The sequence below is a fragment of the Lepidochelys kempii genome, chromosome 2 (assembly GCF_965140285.1).
Source record: "Lepidochelys kempii isolate rLepKem1 chromosome 2, rLepKem1.hap1, whole genome shotgun sequence".
In the NCBI taxonomy this organism is placed as follows: Eukaryota; Metazoa; Chordata; order Testudines; family Cheloniidae; genus Lepidochelys; species Lepidochelys kempii.
Window position 1 is genome coordinate 34,177,415 of NC_136381.1, and position 22,374 is coordinate 34,199,788.

Genomic DNA, 22,374 nt, shown 5'->3' on the forward strand with positions numbered 1-22,374 from the left:
TATGCAGCTTAGGAGGGAACTTAGATCCTATGTGCACAGAGTGGGATAGGGAGGGGAGAAGATAAATAGTATGTGATCATAAAATGGGAGACTATATCATAACACCTATGAACAAGGTGGGTAGAATTAGGGTGGTTTTTAAAAGAAAAAGATAAACAAATGCTTTACATACAACCCACCCCCAAAATTATCATGCATCACCAGAAAGGTCTGAACCCTCAGCACTGCACAAGACTTCTACCAGTTGAGCTACAGCACTACCGTCATTAGCTGACAGTAGCAGCAGGCTTTTATCTCAGAGAGGTGGGATAGACCGCTGGTGCCATGTAGTATGTCCAAGGGATGGTGGGGTAGACACTGGCCCTCTCTTCCCATCCTCCAGAAACTGAAGGGGTGGAAGGACAGGATGTCTTCTCCCCCCATTTGGTGTCTCCATGCAATGTCCCTGATCTGATTGGTGTGGTTGGGGATGAGGAGGTTTGGCTAGCTCTCCCACACTGTTCCACTACAACTGCTGACAGTCATTCCCAGTACAGTGAGAGCTGATGCATTGTGACTAGCTTTTCAAAATGTTAACAACTTATTTTGTCTTGCTGCCAAGGTTTTCCTGGGGAAACAGATAAGAGAAGGAAAATGACAACTTTTCAACTGTTCTATAACTTTGCTGCTCTTTATTGGTCCCATGAAATTGAGTATTAGCTCTTTTCTAGCCCCAGGACTTTCTTCCTGATAAATTTGAAAGGACTGCTGCAAGCAATGGAGATGTTAGTGCTTCAAAAAAAGTCACCCCACTCCCCCAGTTCTAAAAGATTAACAGGCAACCTAAATATTGGGGTTGCACCAGTTCTCACATAACAGGATGCATAAAAGTTGGCGATTGTAACTATTCTCATATTAAATACTGTAATCCCAAACTCAACTCAGCAGTGGAGATGCAAAGACCTATGAGTGGGTTAAGATCAACCACCTCTAATTGCAGTCTTAGTTACAACAACAAAATGTAAATATTTGTATGTTTTTAATTTGCAATATTAATGTCTGATTTGCATCTAAGAGCAAGAAACTTCCCATGGGTGGGCTTTCAGGGACGTGAAATGTGTGTTAATTTTTTTTTTTTAATAGTCATGGATTAAAGAAAGCATTTTATTGCATCTGTATGCGGTGCTTTGTGCCAAGCCTACCGCAGCAATTCATATCTCTGCCATTACAGAGATTGAGTTGGCAGTAAGGATGGTATGGATCATGCGCAGACACAACTGCTGGAGTTCAAAGAACAAAGGAATCTGATCCTCCAATGCAGATCAGTCTTTTAAAAGCATGCTCATGAATGCACATGTTGACTGCTAATTAAACATTGATCATTTTTAAAAAGATACCGATGTGACAGAGGTAATGCAATAATAGTATGCGACAGTATCTACACATTTCTAATGAGCATTTTATGCTAAATGTCTGCAATTTGTCACCAAATGAAATTCTTATAATTTGGATAAATATTCCTATTTTGCAGAGAAAACAGTGCCAAACTGACAGCTAAAGACAAAATTTAAAAAAAGAAAATTAAGCTGAGATTTTTGTGGTTTATACGTCAGCATCAATCATATAAAGTTTGACAAAATGTTGTTTACCAGTTACATATTCATTGTCAAAAGAAGCCTGCTGCTTTCAGATTTCATGCGCTCTACTGGGGCAATATTATCCAACTTGTCAAAAGGCATTATGACCTTATCACACTTAAAGAAATAAGATATGACAGGCAGTGGATTTTGCTGAATATCTGCACACCCACAGACCTAGAGTGAGGAATGAAGAGAAATGTATATGGAAAGCAGCAGTATTCAGTACAATATAGTATCTATGGGATAGATTCACAGAGAAACTTAAGCATGGTGATGCTGAACATCAACCATGTTTTACTTTTAGATGATTAGAAAATCACTTGGATTCATAAAACCTGAGTTGGTTGCCTAGGTTCCCTACAAAATGAATGGAGAGAAATAGGCGCTTTAGAATGGGATTCACAAAAGCCAGTAAGCTAGGCGACTCCTTGCCTAAAATATATAGTCAAAAACAGATGCCAAGCAGAGAGGTATACACTAAGTTCCAGTCCTCTCTTGGAAATAGGGGCCTAAGTCCAGGATGCAGAGAGGCACCTCCCCCTGGTTGGGATTTTTCGCCGCAAACCTTCTCTTGGCATTAGTCACCTATGCTGTTTTAGCAAGAAATCTGTTCCTTCTTGCCAGAGGCTCCGACAGAGGAAAAGGAGGGTGGGTCTTGGAATGGACATGAGCAACACATTTCAAAGAACAGTTACGAGAAGGTAGGTATCCCTTTTCTCTTCAAGTGCTTGCTCATGTCAATTCCAAGTAGGTGACTACCAAGCAGACGGTTGGAGGAAGGGTCAGAGCTCACGGACTCACTGATTGAAGCACCGTTCTGCCGAAAACTGCATCATCCCTGGCATGCTGGATGATGGCATAATGCTAAGTCAACATGTGGATTGAGGACAGGCTTGCTGCCCTGAAAATCTCCTGTACGGGTACTTGTGCCAGGCAAGTGACCGAGGAGGCCTGTACCTTGTAGAATGAGCTGTTAGCATCGGGGCTGGCACTTTGGCCAAGTCATAACATGCCCAAATGTGATCCATGATAAAATTCTTTGGGACGATACAGGGAGGCCATTCATCCTGTCCGCAATGGCGACGAATAGCTGACTGGACTTCCAGAACAGTTTTGTCCTTTCAATATAGGAGGCCAAAGCCCACCTCACATCCAGGGAATGGAGTCTTTGTTCCTGGCTGCCAGTGCGTGGCTTAGGGTAAAACTCTGGAAGGAAAATGTCCTGACTTCTGTGAAACTGAGATACCACCTTTACCAGGAAAGTTGGATGAGGCCGCAACTGAACCATTTCTTTGTAGAAGATATCTGAACCTCCATATACAGTCAAGGCTTTGATCTCAGACATCCTCCTGGCTATCAGGAAAGCTACTTTCAACGAAAGGTAGAGGAATGAGCATGTTGCTAAGGGTCGAAGGGAAGTTCCGTTAACCTGGAGAGCACCATGTTCACATCCCTCGCCAGTACTGGATGGTGGACTGGAGGGTATAAGCTGCCCAGGCCCTTGAGAAAACAACCTAATATAGAGGTAATGAAGACTGATCGACCATCCACCAAGATGGCTGCTAGGTGAACCTTTAAGGATGACACTGCCAGAACTGTGTGATGGATTGAATCACAGAAACCCCCTTGGGAACTGCCAACTGATGTGCTAAGACTACTTCTGCCCCTGCTTTCCCTGCCAGTTTGGGACTCCAGCGCCCTGTCTTGCTGAACCAAACACGCCAGTCTGCTCCAACACAGACCCAGGGTCTGAACCACATGCCCCAAAGCTGCAGACTTAACTGAAAGCAACTTAGGAAGTGTTCCTGTCTTTAACACTCAGATGCCAACTCCCAACGGGGTCCAAACCCCAAATAAATCCGTTTTACCCTGTATACAGCTTATACACGGTAAACTCAAATTGTTCGCCCTCTATAATACTGATAGAGAGATATGCACAGCTGTCTCCCCTCCCCCGCAGGTATTAATACATACGCTGGGTTAATAAGTAAAACGTGATTTTATTAAATACAGAAAGTAGGATTTAAGTGGTTCCAAGTAACAGCAGACAGAAGTAAATTACCAAGCAAAATAAAATAAAACGCGCAAGTATAAGTCTAGTAGAGTAATAAAACTGAATACAGATAAAAACCTCACCAGTTCCAGTAAACTTCTTTTTACAGACTAGTCTCTTTCTAGTCTGGGTCCAGCAATCACTCACATCCCCTGTAGTTACTGTCCTTTGTTCCAGGTTCTTTCAGGTATCCTTGGTGGTGGAGAGACTCTCTCTTTAGCCAGCTGAAGACAAAATGGAGGGGTCTCCCACTGGCTTAAATAGACTCTCTCTTGTGGGTGGAGACCCCCTCCTCTCTCATATGCAAAGTCCAGCTCCAAGATGGAGTTTTGGAGTCACATGGGCAAGTCACATGTCCATACAGGACTCAGAACTTACAGGTAGCAGCCATGTTCACATGCTTCCTTGAATGTCCTCAGGTAGACTTCTTATGTGCATTGGAGCATTCCAAGATCCATTATTCGCTAAGTGCTTTTTGACAGGACACCTAATTTGCACATTCCTCTCTCAAGAAACTGGCCAAATGCTTTACAAAGGTTAAAAATCAAGCCAGTAACAGCCAAAATTCATAACTTCGAATACAAAAATGATACATGCATACAAATACGATTAACAGATTCAGTAGATCATAATCTTTACATAGATATGTTACATGGCATATGTAGCATAAAACATATTCCAGTTATGTCATATATATATTCATAAGCATATTTCCCTAAAGCCTTATGGGGGGCACCGTCACACAGAGTGCTTCTAGTACAACAGATAGTCTAAGATGGATGGTATTGATGCTTGAGTCAGAGACATGCCCCTTTGCGTCGCCCAGATAAAAAAATCTCTTCCACTTGGCTAAGTGGCTCTAGCAGACAGCTTTCGACTGCTCAGTAGGACCTTCCTGACACATGCAGAGCACGCCAACCCCATGGGGTTTAGCCATCAAGCTTCCATGCTGTGAGGTGGAGAGACTCGAGGTTGGGGTACTGAACTCTGCTCATGATGTCTGGGTGGATTGACCACTCATGGCCATGGAAGGATCTGCTGAGATGGTCCGCCAGCTTGTTCTGGTATCCCGGAAAGTAAAAAGCCTCGAGGTGTATTGAGCGAGCTATGCAGAAGTCCCACAGCTTGCTTCAGGCTTCCTGGCATAGGGGAGAGGAGTGTGTTCTACTCTGTCTGTTTATATAAAACATCATTGTTGTATTGTCCACCATGACGGATACACACCTGCCCCCCAGGTGGGATCTGAAGGTTTGACAGGCTAAGCAAACTGCCCTCAACTCTCTGACACTACTATGGAACAAGAGTTCTGTTGGGAACCAGAGGCCTTGCATCCTGATTTCCACTAGATGTGCACACCACCCCAATGCTGAGGCATCCATGTCTAGCAACATTGATGGTTGCAGTCAAGAGAAGAGCACTCCTGTGCAAACCACCTCAGGGTTGAGCTACCACTGGAAAGATTCGACAGCCTGAGGAGGAAGTGAGACTACCTGGTCCAAGAGGTCTCTGCTTGGGCGGCATACTGAAGCCAGCCAGGCCTGAAGGGTCTGAGCTGCAGCCTCAAATGCTGGACTACGTTTGTGCAAGCAGCCATGTGACTGAGCAGCTTCAAGCAGCTCCATGCCGGGGAAACACTGAAAGTCCTCTATAATGAAGCAGAGTCTGGAACTGCGACTCTGGCAGGAATGCCCTTGTTTGGGTGGAATCTAGCACTGCTCCTGTAAACTCTATCCTCTGGATTGCAGACAGGGTAGCCTTGGGCACATTCAGCAATAGCCCCAGACTGTTGAAGGTCAATTGCATTAGATGTATGTGCGGCCCTTGACAAGCCAGACATGGAAACACCTGCACGTGCCATCTCCCTAGGAAGGTGGCCACAACTGTCATGCAGTTGGTGGACACCCGAGGGACAGGACTGTAAACTGGTAATGGTTGCAATTTACTATGAACCTGAGAAAATGTCTGTGAGATGGGACTATCAATATGCAGAGGTATGTGTTCTTCAAGTTGAGGACGACATACCAGTCCCCCAGCTCCAGGTACTCAGTCTATTACTCCAGGATGATGGCAGCTAAAAAGGTGGGCTCTATTGTCAATAGGGGGTGGCGCAGAATACGACCCCACCACTGCCTCATTAGGAGAGGACGATATCCTAGGCGGTATCACTCCCACCTGACCCTCTGGATCCCTGCTATCATCCTGCCCAATGCCTTGCTGTTCGGTGCTGGGGTGGCGGCCACGGTGCCAATATCCGAACGGGGCTTTCCGCTGGGGTCTAATGCCGTCCTGGTGCTTCGTGGTGGGAGACGGTCCAGGGGTGGTGGAGGGGTATGGGCTTCCGAAACTACTGCGAGCCCTCGAAATAGGCACCCTGGGACTGATGGTATGCCCCCGGGGCCCAGAATGGCCATTGCATGGGCCTCTGCCACTGCACTGACCACAGCACCATAGGGGGAGTTTGGCCTGCCTCCTGTCTATAGCGGCCCCATTCCAACTGGTGCTGGCTGCGCCTTGAGTAATAGGACTCTGCCTCCGAGTCTGATGACTGAGACGCCAAATGAGGAGACCATGGCGGTGCCGCAGAGTCAGTGAGCGATGCCGCATCCTTGCAGGTTTGCCTCTAGATGCCACTGCACCTTGCAGTGCAGAGGTCTATCTTGCTTGGCAGGGGAGTGCGGTGCCATCATAGCAATCAGATTCCTGGCCACCTCAAATGCGTCCGGAGTGGAAGAGAACTTCATCTCCTCCGCTTGGCACTCTCTAACAGGAGAGTCCACTGGCGCCGGCCTCGACGTATCCCTCTGAGGGCCTGAAGTCAATGGCACCGTTTCCTGCAAGACAGGAACTAGATGCCCCTGCATGGGATGCACACCACTAGTAGTCAGTTCTGGCTGCTCTCACCATGGACAAGCGCCCTCTATCGTTCTTTTTGCGTCTCCTGTAAGACACTGGTGAGCGAAAGCCATGCTTCTGTCATGGTCTTCAGCGCCGGAGAGGGATGGTGCCAAGGGTCTCTGTGCAAAGAGTCCTTCCTCGGTGCGGTAGCTTCTCTAATGGAGGCCAGTGGGCTCCACACACAGGTGCTGGCGCCGTGTCCTGCTGGCCTGTAGCCGGTTGGGGACAGAGGGCTGACTCCATGAGGAGGTGCTTGAGCCTGAAGTCCCTTTCCTTTTTAGTTCTAGGGCAATACCTTTTGCAGTTCCTGCAACAATCTGTTTGATAAAAAGAAAAGGAGTACTTGTGGCACCTTAGAGAAGGTGCCACAAGTACTCCTTTTCTTTTTGCGAATACAGACTAACACGGCTGTTACTCTGAAATCTGTTTGATGTACTTCTTGTAAGCATTTTAGGCAGGAGTCGTGGGGACTGCCCTTTGGCATGGGCTTGTGGCAGATCCTGCACGCTTTAAACCCTTGGGGTTGAAGCATGCCCTAAGCCCAAAAAAGGGAACAAACTGGGGTGGCAGGGAACCCCCCAATACAACCAGCTAACTATAACCATTTGCAGGCTGAAGATACAGAAATCACTAGGGGAAACGCTTGCCGAAGCAAGAGAGAGAGAGAGAGAGAGAGACAGCTCCAACCACTGCCACTGATGGTAAGAAGGAGTCACTGAGGAGGCAGCAGGTCAGCAGGGACCTATAGGCGGTGCCATGAAGGTGTGACAGGTACCATTAGGGGAAAAACCTTCTACCCCCCTGCCTGCAAGGTTGATGAGTGAGGCACCCTAGGGCACCGCAATATCAGTGGGCGCACAGTGCAGGCTGTGGCCCTTTAAAACTGAGCTGTTCCTCCAGAGCATAGCATGCATGCAGGCAGGCGTTTGGGCTCCAGCTCCAAATACTACAGCAAGGTTTCAGTAGCAGCTTGGGAAGTTTCTTTCCGGGGCTCTGAGCTTGCAAGGGGGTCTCACTCCCAGCCAGAGATGAGGGAGAGGGGAAAACAACATTCACCACCTCCTACCTATAAGTGGCTTCCCCATGCTGTGGTGAGTAGAGACTGGGGGTGGGGACAGGTAGCCCAGATGTGCCTACTTTTAAGATGCAATACAGGCACAGTAAAGTACTTACTGATTTTTTGGGGGGGAGGGTCTCTGCTGCTGCCTGATTGGTTACTTCGAGTTCCTCATGGTGTCCGGTTGACCGGTCAGTCCATAGAATCATAGAATATCAGGGTTGGAAGGGACCTCAGGAAGTCATCTAGTCCAACCCCCTGCTCAAAGCAGGGCCAATCCCCAACTAAATCATCCCTGCCAGGGCTTTGTCAAGCCTGATCTTAAAAACTTCGAAGGAAGGAGATTCCGTCACCTCCCTAGGTAACCCATTCCAGTGCTTCACCACCCTCCTAGGGAAAAAGTTTTTCCTAATATCCAACCTAAACCTCCCCCACTGCAACTTGAGATCATGACTCCTTGTTCTGTCATCTGCTACCACTGAGAACAGATCCATCCTCTTTGGAACCCCCTCTGAGGTAGTTGAAAGCAGCTATCAAATCCCCCTCATTCTTCTGATGATGGGGAGGGATAGCTCAGTGGTTTGAGCATTGACCCGCTAAACCCAGGGTTGTGAGTTCAATCCTTGAGGGGGCCATTTGGGGATTTGGGGCAAAAATTGGGGATTGGCCCTGCTTGGAGCAGGGGGTTGGACTAGATGACCTCCTGAGGTCCCTTCCAACCCTGATATTCTATGATTCTCTTCTGCAGACTAAATAATCCCAGTTCCCTCAGCTTCTCCTCATAAATCATGTGTTCCAGCCCCCTAATCGTTTTTGTTGCCCTCTGCTGAACACTTTCCAGTTTTTCCACATCCTTCTTGTAGTGTGCGGCCCAAAACTTGACACAGTGCTCCAGATGAGGCCCCACAATGCCAAATATAGGGGAATGATCACGTCCATTGATCTGCTGGCAATGCTCCTACTTATACAGCCCAAAATGCCATTACCCATCTTGGCAACAAGGGAACACTGTTGATTCATATCCAGCTTCTCATCCACTATAACCTCTAGGTTCTTTTCTGCAGAACTGCTGCCTAGCCACCTCGGTCCCTAGTCTGTAGCAGTGTACAGGATTCTTCCGTCCTAAGTGCAGAACTCTGCACTTGTCCTTGATGAACCTCATCAGATTTCTTTTGGTCCAATCCTCTAATTTGTCTAGGTCCCTCTGTATTCTATCCCTACCCTCCAGCATATCTACCACTTCTCCCAGTTTAGTGTCATCTGCGAACTTGCTGAGGGTGCAATCCACACCGTCCTCCAGATCATTAATGAAGCTATTGAACAAATAACTCTGGTGTTCGTATCTTTGAGGTTCTACTAATTGACTCTTTTTAATAAAGAGAAAAAAGGAAAAAAAGAAACTGAGTTTAAGCCAGGAGGTCATTTAGTTTGACATCCTGTAAATCACATACCACCAATACCACCCAGCACTGGCACACTAAATCCAACAACTGAAATTAGACCAAAGCATTACAGCCCACAGGAGACTAGACTCTTACAAGCCACTGGGAGAGAATAGGAATGAGGTGCACCAGTGCCCGAAACCCCACGATGGCAGGGAAATGATTAAGTAAGATATACCCTGACAATCCCAGCAAGTGACCTGCTCCCACATACTGCAGAGGAAGGTGATAACCCCCTAAGGTTACTGCCTGTCTAACCTTGAGCAAAATTCCTTTCCAAACCCACAGTTAGACCCTGAGCATGTGTGCAAGAACCAGCCAGCCAAGCACCTCAGAGAGAGGCTGCTCAATGACACCTCAGAACCTTGGCCCACCCTGCCCAGTGTTCCATTTCCAATCGTGGTAGTCGCCGATTCTTCAGAAGATGACAACTCTCCTGATTTCCCAGCCCTTCAAATGCATAGCAGGAGAGAAATCCATTCCTGACCTCCCCCCCTCACCCCAAAGTCCTGAAACATGAACTTTAAGTACATAAAACATAAAATGGAAATGAGCCCGAGGGCTGCTGAGCCCTGTTCCCCACTATCACAAGCAAACCCGTCACACAATCACTCATCTTTGTCTAGTTCTCTCTTAAAAGTAATTAAGTTGTTTGCCCCCACAACTCAGATTGGGAGACTGTTCCAGAGCCTTCCTCTTCTGACGGTTAGTAACCATCTTCTAATTTCCAGTCCAAGCTTGTTTGTGGCCAGTTTACATCCATTTGTTCTTGTACCTATGTAGTCATTTAGCTTAAATAGCTCTACATCCTTCCTGGTATTTACCCCATTCCCCCCCCCAATGTATTTATAGAGAGCAATCGTATCCCCTCTCAGCCTTCTTTTTGCTGGGCTAAACAAGCCACGCTCGTCTAGTCTCCTTTCATAAGACAGGCCAGCCATTCTCCTGATCATCATAACAGATCTTCACTGCACCTGTTCTAGTTTGAATTCATCTTTCTTGAACACTGGTGACCAGGACAGTACACAGTATTCCAGATGAGGATGTACCAGTACCTTGTAAATTGGCATTAATACTTCTCTATCTTGACTGGAAATGTCTCCACTAATATGTCCTAAGATCCCACTTGTTTTGTTTTTTTTCCACAGCCATATCATATTGGTGGCTCATGGTCATTCTGTGATCGACGCACACACCTAGGTTTCTCTCCTCCGTGTTGCTTCTAACTGATGAGCCCCCAGCTTGTAGCAGAAATTATTAGACCCTAAACGCATGACCTTGAACTCTGTATTACTGAATTTCATCCCATTTCTGTCACCCCAGTTTTCAAGGTCATCCAGATCTTCCTGTATAATATTCTAATCCTCCTCTGTATTGATGATGCCTCCAAACTTCATATTATCAGCAAATTTCATTAGCACGCTCCTACTTTGTGCCAAGATCATTAATAAAAATACTGAATAAGATCCCTCCAGTCCAATAGTTCACCTTTCAGCACAACCAGTTGCCTTCTCCTCTTCAGCCAGTTTCTTATCCACCTTACAATTCTTCTACTAATCACCATCTTCTACTAATCACCATCTTCTAATTTAACTAATAATTTCCAATATGGTACTGTGTCAAATAAGCTACTGAAGTCTAAGTATTAGACATATTTAATTTCCCTTATCTAAAAAAGATCAGTTCTATCATCAAAGGAGGAAATGAGGTTAATTTGGCATGTTCTACCTTTGGCAAACCCATGTTACATTACATCCCCATTACTGTGTACTTCTATTAATTTAATTATTCTTTCCTTCACAATTTATTCCAAAGCTTCACATACTACTGAGGCCAGACTAACAGGTCCATAATTGCCTGGATCACTTTTTCCACCCTTTCTTAAATATACGTATGACATTAGCCATTCTCTACTCATATGGTACTACCCTTAGATAGATTTATTAAAAATCCTCCCTGCTAGACTAGCAATCTCATGCGCCAGTATTCTTTCAGTATTCTGGGACAGAAATGATCTGGTACTCCAGTTTGAGCACATTAAAAAGAGAGGAGAGACTTGATACAGATCTAAGTTTTAATTCCATCTCAGATGTGGTTATTTCCATTTCTATTTCCATCAGCTGCCCTGCCTTCATGCCCATGTTCCATATTACCATCCTTATTGAAAACAGAGGCAAAGTATTCATACAGCTTTTGGGCAATACCTAGATTATCTTTAATCTCCTTCCCGTCCACGCTACATAGCAGCCCAACCTCATCCTCTCTTATTCTCTATCTAAAATAAGAGGTTTTTTTTGTTAATTTCCTTGTCAGGAGCTAATTTAGCTTGACATTTAGTATTCTCACTTTATTCCCATATTTCATAACTTCCAAGATTTAAATTTCATCGCTGATCAATCATTTTCCATTCTCTATAGGCTCTCTGCTTACTCCTAATAGACGGATGAATAACCACCTCAAAAAGCTGAGTCTGGAGTCTTTCGCTGTAAGTTTTTTCCTTGTTTGGGATGCAAATTTCAGATATGTAGAAACTCCAAGAGTCATTTTTTGTAAATGTAAAGGTATTTGTAACAAAAAAGAAAAATCAATCTGATAGCTCTCCAATACCTGAGTGATTTAGATTTCCTTTTAAATATTAAAAGTTTAAAAAGGTTGTCTACTTAAAGTTAATTTTACTTTTAATACTAAAGTAAAGTCTCTATTCTGCCAATTATTCTGCTTGGGTTAACTGCTGCACCTGCATAAAGCCTCACTGGCTTAAATGGGGCTCAGTGTAATTGCAGCAATATACCCATATGTAACAAGTCACAAGATTGGGGCACATAGCAACTAGCAGAGTAGGGTCCTGGTCAATGACTGGGGCTCTTAAGTGCTATGATAATACAAATAACAAAGTACTTGGACCCATTACAGGACTAGGTCATTATATCAAATCCTCAGTTCTAAATCCTAAAAGTCTCCACAGCATTCTACAGCTGTGCTTCAAAAACTATTAATGAATGAGATGATTCACAAGTAGTTGCCATTAAGCAAATATCGAAAGTTACTACACAATGAGCCATATAACACCCTCCAGTGAAAGAAAGCTCTAAAAACTTATCCTCAGATTCTTTATGAGGACAGATTGTGTCAACACTAGCCCCCCAAATTCATGGATTTGGATATATTGGTGTCACAGAACTGTCCACACACAACACTCCATCAGCACATCAGTTTCCAAAGAGCATGGCTCCAATGGAGAAGCACTGTCTCCCACAGACTGCTGCTTCTTGAACATGCATTGCAGGAGATATTTCTCATGAAATGCTGAACCTCATATTTTCCTTCAGCATTTGTTTGCTTTGCAGTAAGACAGATTCTTGCTTTAGTGGAAGAAAGCCACAGGATTGCTGATTTTTTTCCTCCATACTATTTAGAAAGGACTGTGTGCAGTAGTTCAAAAAGCAAAATGTTTTGCCTTATCCAATAACAACTCTGCTACTTAAAGTCCTTCTCTAGAAGTTTGACTTCATCTTTACAACAATCTCACATATTGTAAAGTTTGTGACCTTCTGTATCTAGACTGAACACAAAGATTGTGCCAGTAGCACAAAGACTTCTGATCACTGAACTGTTTAATTGTGGCATACTCTGGCAACATTTGAGAGCAGACATGGCACCATGTGCTTTTAATTAAAGACATCACTGTATCAAGTCTCTCCTCTCTTCATAATGGGGTGGCCTTGATCAAATCATAGTTAGAAAGTGATGAACAGACACCTCAGTTGCATTTCATTAGCATAGCCAACCTCATTAGCAACACTAGAGAAATCTATACGAAAGATGCTGAGATAGCACAAAAACCTTTGACCTAGTCGGTCAGTGATAAGGACATATACTTGTATGCATGGAAGCTTCCTTCATACAATAAAAATCTAGAGCGAGGACATACCATATACCAATTTAGGGGGAGATTTTTCTAATTGTGCCTTTGAAAAAATTTCCCCCTAAAATATAGTTAATTAAATCTTCTGTTCTATAATCCTGATATGTAGAAGATAGTTTGAGAACTACACAAGGCAACTAGTAAAAATGGGCAAACAGATGGGAGCTTCAGACTTCAAACACAAACAAGCCAGTGAAATTCAAATCCATCATCTTTCCAATCAATATACTTATTGATCTGTATTTCATATTGGGCCTTTAGATTTGCATTATAATATGGATTTGGACATGAACTGTCCAACTCCATGTTCTTTCTTGCTGGCTGGTGTTTCTCTGACAATACACACTGTAATACCCCCTTGTGGAACAGAGGTCCTGGAACAGCCTCCCAACAGGAGCTGTGGGGGGGGAAGGGGGGGCAAACAACTTAGTTTTATTACAGAGCTAGACAAACTTATGAGTGCGATTGTATGATGGGGTGCTTGTGATGGCAGGGGGCAGGGCTCTTCTAGTTTACGTCTTATGCTCATGCTTTAGGATTTCAGCCGGCCACCTGCAGAGATCAGTCTTTCATGTTAATTAAGCTTGCAAACTAGATCAATACCAGGTGGCAGAACATTATTCTACCAAATCAATCATCAATCAAGTTATAAAACAGTACATTATCTTTATTCCTATGACATTACCCATGTCTGTTCTACAATATGGCTGCCGTAATTCCCACTTCCCCTCCTTTCTTTTTGTTTTTAACTTTGACATAAAGACTTTTCCTTTGCAGTAGAGTTCTGTATCCATCTTCTTCACTGTTTATATAATTATAAATGTTTACAATTGTTGTGTTTTCTGCTCCAGACTAACTGTATGCATTGCTTTTTACATATACATTTTAAAATGGCAGTTTCTTCAATGTTCAGAAATATATTGCAGATTGATTGCTGCTTAACTGTTCGTGCAGCAGTCAACTCAAGCAGTTTAATTTCTTTCAAATGCCAGTGTTATAACAGGTAATGCCAAATAAGTTATTGGAAGGGAGATAAAAGCTCATGTTTGAAACTATTAGAAATGACAGCGGAGACATTCCTGGAAGGCAGATTACCCCAGATCTGCCTAATGTGAGATTTCTTGCACTTTTTTCTGACGCATCTGGTGCCAGCCACAAGAAACAGGATACTGTACGAGGTAGACGATGGGCATAATCCAGCATGACCATTCCAATACTGTACTCCTATTAGTGCAGCATACAGTAAACAGTGTCTAGCATCTGCAACATATGAAACTTGGTAATGCCATATTGCCATCCATTTTTAAATGTACACTTTATAAAATGTCTTTAGAACAGAGGAGTTAAAAAAAAGTGATCACAACCTGAATAAAACCAGACATGGTATTTGCACAGAGAAAGCTACCTCAAATAAACTGCAAGGACAACTCAGCTAGTCAAAAGAATATAATGGACTGAGTCCTGCTTCCCTTAATTATGCTAGTAGTTTCACGGATTTCCATGAGGAAGCTCCAAAGATTAGGAGATTAAATTAATTGGAACCAAAATAAGACATTCTTCTCAAGATTGAAAAAAAATAGGATCAAATTAGTTAAATAAAATGAAAGTTGATTATGATTTATGGTACGTATCCTATACGGTGAAACTACACAATTAAAATGCATTCTTTACTATGGCAATAATGAAGCTTCTTAAACATCATTCCAGGTTTTTTTTCCCCGCTGCTCTGGATTACTAAAGTTCAGACACTCACTTCCTAGCTAGTATTATCAAAATTATAAACATCTCTCTTTAAGAACTGGTAAATACAGTTGATATATTTCCCAGAATGAAATAAAGCTTTTCTTTATTAATAGTTACTAAATTGTGTGTTAAGTATATTTTACTGTAATTGTGGGTTCAAAAAAGTTCCAATTCCTGACATTTCCAAAAACATGTGGTTACTTGCTATTTGATTACATCCTTTGGAGATTGGATCACTTTGGGTACTTTAATATAGACATCTTGATGTTTATTTCTTAAAATTCACCCTCTCCTCCATGGAAGGAATTCCGATGGAACGTAAGAACATTTTTTCCCTATATTAAAGGTGTGTGCACATATCTATCTAAAAAATAGATCAAACTATTTTAAAATAAATATATTTTCTCTCGGTACTATTGCCCTGTCCCAAGGCACATTTCAAAATCCTGTGTATACTATTTATATATGCCTATTTTAAAATACTGCAGTAAGCAGACATACAAAAGCTTCTGGAGCAAGTCTGAGAAAAAAAGATCAGTAATGACAGTAACAGAAAGTGGGGAAAGGTCATAGCCTTGGTGTGGATAAGCCTTCACAAGTTTCCCACCCTCTTCCCTACAACCATTTAAAATTAAAATTAGACCCAAGTAGGATTTCTGACCTCAACTGGTCTGGGAACAATTCAGGAATTGCAGAAAAGACACTACTAAAATAAAGATTCTTTCTCCTCCGTTAAAGTAACAAGTTCACTAGTCTACTAAACCTTACATTTAAGTTATTAGTGCAGTGGGAAAAGACAAGGAATTACAAAAGGGTAGAAGAACACCATCACTTGAAAGTGAAATGAACAAAAGATTCTTAATATGTAAAGAAGACTAGAAACTTCTTGAATAAACAGTTAAACCCAGAAAGTGTTGTCAGTGCAAGGCTAGTACTGCCTTCCATGTAAGACAATGTTACTCACCTTGAGCAGTAACTGTGATTCTTCAAAATGTATGTACTTATGGGTGCTCCACTTCAGGTGTGCATGTGCCTCTCAAGCCCTTGATTGGAATATCCTATGAGGATACTGCTCAGGAGTCACCTGAAATTGAGCACCCATAGGGACACTACTTGAAGAAGTGCCTTGTGCACTAACTGTTTTTTCCAGATGCGTGTCCCTATGGGTGCTCCACTACCCACCCTCCTTCCCCCCTCTGCTTCAGACTGTTCTTGTTGGACATTCAGATAAAGAAGGAACCAAGGACGGTTCGTCTGCACAGTCCTATATATCCTCAGAGTGCAGCACAAGGTTGTATAGAGCACATGCACTGGCCGAATGGACACTGCTCAGTGGAAAATCTGCAAGCTAGGGCTCAAGAGGTGCATGTGCATTTGATGTGGAGTACCTATGGGGACAATATTCGCAAAAGTAGTAGCTACATTGGGGGATGGGGGGCCAAGATTAAAGCCTAAAGACTAAAGAATAAAGGTAAAGTAGAAGCAAAAGTGCTGTCCGTTTTCCTTCATAACCTTTATTCTATGACCAAGCAAAGTTCAGCTTATCTGCTTTAAGTGACCTACAATATATTTTTCCTATGAAAAAGGCAATAAATACATGGTAGAGAAATATCTGACCTCAACAGCAAGAGAGAAAAAAAGAAGGCATCCTACAAAACACCCTAAAGAAAGTGTTACTAGACAATTTTGAAGAATCTTATACAAAAATAATGAATTAACCAATTACTTAACTTCACTTAAACCAAGTGTTCAAGATTATGGTAGAATTCAAGCTAACATTTATCCTCTGCAAGCTTCTTAGTATCTTTGCAATCAGGCACAGAAGAAATCTGGAAGGTACTGATTGAGGATCTTTTCCTGTTTTAATGGCACTATAATCCATGTTTTCACAGCTCCATGTTACAGTAAACTCTTTCAGTCTCCAATACTCATTGCCTCAGAGGCTTTGACCAACACACAAGCATCACACCTAGGAGTAGCAAAGGCTAGTGCAAACACATGAACACCTATTTCATGAACTCAGCAGGTTCTCAGAAATCTATAATTTAGAGTCTATAAACCCATACACTGCTTAGAACATAGCTAACTCAGTTTCTCTCAGCCTCCACAGGTACAGACCTGAAAAACACCCAGGTTTACACTGTGAACCACTGGGGGAGGTGGTGTTTTCAGTGGCAACCATGCAACTACTTGATCGAAAATATGTCTAGTCTGATTATGCTTAGATGCAAATGTAAGACATCTTTTTAGAGAAAATCTCTATGCAGGAACACTTTTGTATCTATAAAACACTATCACAAGCATGTGTGCCTATAAACATTGATACAAAAATCCCCCACTGAAATTCAAAAACTTTCCTTATTACTAAGGGTAATAGATTTATGGCATTACTGCAGCTCCCAAAAATATGCTAGGCTCATCACAATATAGATAAAGACAATATCCCTGCCCTGATGAACTTGAAAACTAATTTTAAAATGTGATGATCCCTTCTCATGACAAGGCAGTAGTGAGGGTTGAGAAGGATGGACAGAGATGATGTTAAGGTAATGCATTTGTTTCAGAACATGACACGGAAGTAGAGTTTTATTTCTTACCTAAGAAATATAAAAATTGTCATAGGGCATATCTATGCTGTCGTCCTCTTTGAAGAGGACACCAGTACAAACTTGGGACCTTTAAGTTTCCGCACGCAACAGCCACATGGGGGAGTTACAGTGCAGTACTTTGGTGCATATTGGTGTTCCCTTTAGTTAGAACTACAGGGCTGTGTAGACATGCCCTTGGTATTTTAAATTTCCTCTAGGCTTCACAGAAATTGGCCTTAAGAATTAAGCCTTAAGACCCGAATGAATAAAAGAACTTTCTACACTGCTTTGCCAGAGTGATAGGTGCAATAGACCGAAGTAATCCCAAACCAGTGAGTCCTAAACAGTAGATTCCTGTGTATCACAGACACACACTTAGGAGAAAACAGATCCACACACAGATATCCTACACAGAGCTGACATTGCTTGAGTGTCACCTACCATCCTTTAATTGTGAATTGGTAGTGATGCTCAATACTAGAACTATTTGTAAAATTAACATATGTAAAAAGGAGTAGAACTAAGCACCGCTAGGCTAGTAACTCAGTTTCTTATAAGCTAGTGCAGTGTTTAATATTATACAGCTGAATTATTTCACTTAAAGAGTGTTTTAATACTGTGCAATACTATGGATCAAAACAATGATGTCAAATCTGAGATAGCATTCCTGATCCATCACAGGATCAGTGGTAGTTGCAGATATTGTACATCACATTTTCTGCCCATTAGACCTTTTTCCTGAAACAGTAGACTGCCTAAAGAGAGAAGCTCATACTACAGTTAACTGGAAAAATTTCTTTGGGATGGATATAGAAGCAGCTTCCCACACCCATTTTCTAATCCTATCCACATTCTTTGCTTGCAACATTTTTCATTTGAAAGGAAATATGAGGTATATTGGAAATTTTATCCAATCCAAGACAAAAACATTACATTTAGAGCACTGTATATTAAACACTTTTCAATCTGGGCCCCAATTTCCAAGGCACAATTTGGAACTTTCAGTCTTTTACTCACACAGGCTTTTTTCTTGCCATTTTTTACCAGCACAATACTTGGACACCAGTATACCCATGTAACAGAAGTACAGGTTTGAAAATGAGAGCCTGATGATATACAGCATACGCATGTACAAAGCTAGGCTAAAGTTCTGAATGTAGCAATGGAATCCTACAGGCAAGACCTATTATGCTGCAGAAGTAGTGGTTTGTAGTTTGCTTCAGATAAAATTATGGATCTCAGGGTTCTAATTTATAATCTTTAATTTCAGAAATTTAAAAACAAACAGGATAAAAAGTTCTTAGAGAAGAAAACTGGTATCCACATTAAGCCTAATGTGAATCTAACTTCTTAAAAATGTGTCTAAGGTATTTAGAATGAAAAAGGGCACTATAAAAAAAAATTCAGATAGATTTTTGGCACTCCAATATACCACAGTAAATACAGCAGATCCTGATGCAAGATTGACAGTGAGTTTATAATGGTCTCACAGGCTCAAATTAAGTGATGCTGATGGGTACTTCAATATTGTCATTTGCAGCAAACGTATATTATAGAACTCTTGTACACCTCATTAAAACGGACTAATTTGCTATGACACTTCAGTTTTAGATGGACAAACTACTGACTGCACACAAAAATTACAAGTGACTTTTTTCTCCATATGCACACTTAAAAAACATACAAATAATATGTTAACTGTATGCACATGTAAGATGTGTCCATAGACACACAATGTACGCTGATACACATGGGAGTAATACGTTTATTACAAAGAAGCATATATGCATTCCAGCGGTAATACATGTTAATATTAAAATATTAATCCAGGCAACAACATTCTACATGTTATTAAATCTAAAAAAAAAAGGTTTTCCCAGTTAATCCAACAAAAACCCCTACAATTTATAAAAGCTCCTGTGTATATATACACACTTACAGTGTACTTATTTTCTCACAGCACCTTATATTCACATTATGAGATTTGTGCAGATGTTTGTGTAGAGCTCTGCGCAGATACAACATTTTTATCTGCATCTGGCCTGCGATCCACAAACATGGTCCATGGATGCGGAGAGCCGCGGATATAAAGTGGATATCCGCAGGCTTGCAGGCTCTATGCACGTGCACCTCATACATACTAAAACAGTCTACTCTAGTATAGTTTCCTTAAACAATGGTAAGCCTTCTTATCAAAAAGATGGATTTTGTACAAAGGTAGTACTTTCTGATCTATTTACGCCTCTTTCAATTTTTTTTTTTTTTTTTTTTTTTTTTTGAGTCGCCTACTGTGTATTCCAAAATACAGCTTGCTGGATGGGGGAAAAAAGGGCAGGTTCGTAATTGGTGAAATGTTGCCCAAACCAATACGTTACAGTAAAGTGTTAGGGTGGCACAAATTAAAAAGTACACAACTGAATAATTCTAGTTAATGAATTGACAAAATGTATTATATATGAAGTGCTTCATATGTGTTTTCAACTTATTTAAGTCATCTTTCCTTGTATCAAAAATATAATTCAACACATTTAATATTATTGAAAAATTAAGAAAAGATCCCGACAATGCTTTTTCTTACCTCCCACTCCCTAGAAGCAGCTTCATTAGTGCAATCACCAGTTTCAGGCTCTTCATTTTTCTTTACAACTATAAACCCAGGCTCTCTAATAGACTCCCCAGTATCCTCTGAATACGTTTCTGGGCTCCACTGAATAAAGAAGGCATACAAGTGTTCTGTCCTGAAAAACAAAATCAAATAATGACACAAATTAAAACAAAACGTATTAGTTGTTGACTTTATCAGGGATTGCACATGCACGTAAAAAACCTACAACTTCCTTGTGCTTTATCACTGCCTGAGATAATAGAAACAAACCTGATTGAGAATCTGTTAATTATGCTATTGTTTACTTTTAGTATTTCACTAAACTTGGACAGTGAAAATAGACCAGCTTTAATTCGTCACCTTAACTTTTTCCATTCTTATACAGTAGCACAATAATACTGTTTGAATTCTCAGCTTAAGAGTTTTTATATAGTACCAACCACTGAAATATCCAACCTCTAATAATACAAAAGGACTGCTTAAACAGACTCATAGGAGGTTTAAACCAAATATGATTAGAAAGGTTTGCATATCTCTTGCCTCATTCTGCCCCAAATAAAACCTACACTTTGAGCCTAAACCACTTCTGAGTGTTTTCATATTCTACTTAGCATTACTAGATGGCACCAAGAAAGAAAACAGAAGTTGTGCATATAACAAGATCCTGAAATACAGACAGATTTGTCTAGTAGTAGTAGTTCATTAAATGGCAAATACTATTCTCTTTTCTATAGGCCTCACAGAAACACAGGAGTGTTTCCACAGTTTGGGAGGGCATGATCCCAGAAGACTGCACAAGAAGTTACTATCCCCCCATGTGCTACAGAACTATGTTCTATGAGGGTTCCCCTTGCACTGACTGAGGGAAGTTTTGGGGACAGTACCAGTGGCTTTGCAATACCACAACTTCAATGACCTTCACAACCATGGACAGGAACAGAACAGCCTTGAGGATTATAGCAGCCCTGAGGCTTTATGGTGTTGTGGAATGGGGACAAGGATCCTCCCTCTCCTCTTCCTTGGAGACCTCCCTTGAGGCTAGTTTATGTACTGTAAGTCAGCACAAAGAACAAGATTAGGCCCAAAGAGATTAAAGTGAGTATCAGAAGTGTATTTAAATTATTCTCCTTAAAATAAACCCTGCCCAAACTGATACTAGATTATCAGAAATCACACTTGCTGCATACCAGCAAGTTCTTATAAGATTCCAACTATATCTTCCTTGTAACTCTGTTTCCAGAGACCAATAGCCACTAAACAGTGCTCAGCTTAAATGTTAAGTTAACCTTTTATTTTACATGAATTTTAGTGCTTTTGAAAAGATGTTCAATAGACAACACTAGAGACTGAACTCACTTTGAACAAGGCAGAATAGGTCATGACAATGAAAGCTTCCGCATATAATCCTACCTGCCTATGAATGGGAGCAGTGTCAGTGTCCATGTCGGTTCAAAATAACTAGTGTCTCAAAACTAGCTAATAAATGCCAATTATTAATTGGCAACAATTGTAAGAAACTAGTATTTAAAATAGAAAGTTATTGACTTTGCCTACAAGAAGCTTACTTAAGCCGCCAACATTTAACATCCTTCCCCACTGTATGGTGCTAGTGCCATGAACACATAGAATCATAGAATATCAGAGTTGGAAGGGACCTCAGGAGGTCATCTACTCCAACCCCCTGCTCAAAGCAGGACCAATCCCCAATTTTTTCCCCAGATCCCTAAATGGCCCCCTCAAGGATTGAACTCACAACCCTGGGTTTAGCAGGCCAATGCTCAAACCACTGAGCTATCCCTCCCCCATCAAGCACTACGTTACAGTGGGGGTTGGACTAGATGACCTCCTGAAGTCCCTTCCAACCCTGATATTCTATGATTAACTTGCTCCTTGATCTTCTCTCTCTCACACAACAGGATGGAGATGAGTCCATCTGAATTCCTCTCCATGCTGATATATGCCATGACAGCCAGCCACTTGGCCTACCAAGGATGCAGTCTTTAAAAGTTAGCAAGTAGCACAGTTTGATTAATTAAAAGAGATGTTAAGTAGAAAGAATGGGACATGCCAGCATTAGTACAAGGCACATAAACCTAAAACCCTTCTCCTCAATTAGCAAAACTCCTGCACCTGGCTAATCTTGTGTCCCCACACTATGGAGGTGCAATGGTTAATAGCTCCAAGTAGCAGTGGATCCACATGGTCCATCTACTCTTCCCCCTTGCCCACCCAGCATGTAGTTGTATTTCCACATGCATAAGCTTTCCAATTTCTTACCCGATTTGAGTAGAACCGTGTTGTTCTTCTGCATCTGACACTCTCCACAGCTGTGGAAGAATGGCAAGATTTGCCTCTTATGTTATTACAAGGAAGGTATAATTACTTATACATGATTTTGAGAAGCGTAGAGGAAGGTAAATTAGATAAATATTTTCCCAGGCATCATT

At 41.8% G+C, this 22,374-nt stretch overlaps 1 protein-coding gene across 4 annotated transcripts in view; it reads right to left on the reverse strand.

Annotated features, from left to right (window-relative positions):
* Nucleotides 1-22,374, reverse strand: part of OXR1 (oxidation resistance 1) — a 471,436-nt gene that overhangs the window by 36,386 nt on the left and 412,676 nt on the right. For all 4 annotated transcript variants that reach the window (XM_073330328.2, XM_073330326.2, XM_073330327.2 and 1 more), the window contains exon 11: nucleotides 19,901-20,060. In XM_073330328.2, the coding sequence (XP_073186429.2) occupies nucleotides 19,901-20,060 (160 nt within the window). The remainder of the gene's footprint in view (nucleotides 1-19,900; nucleotides 20,061-22,374) is intronic.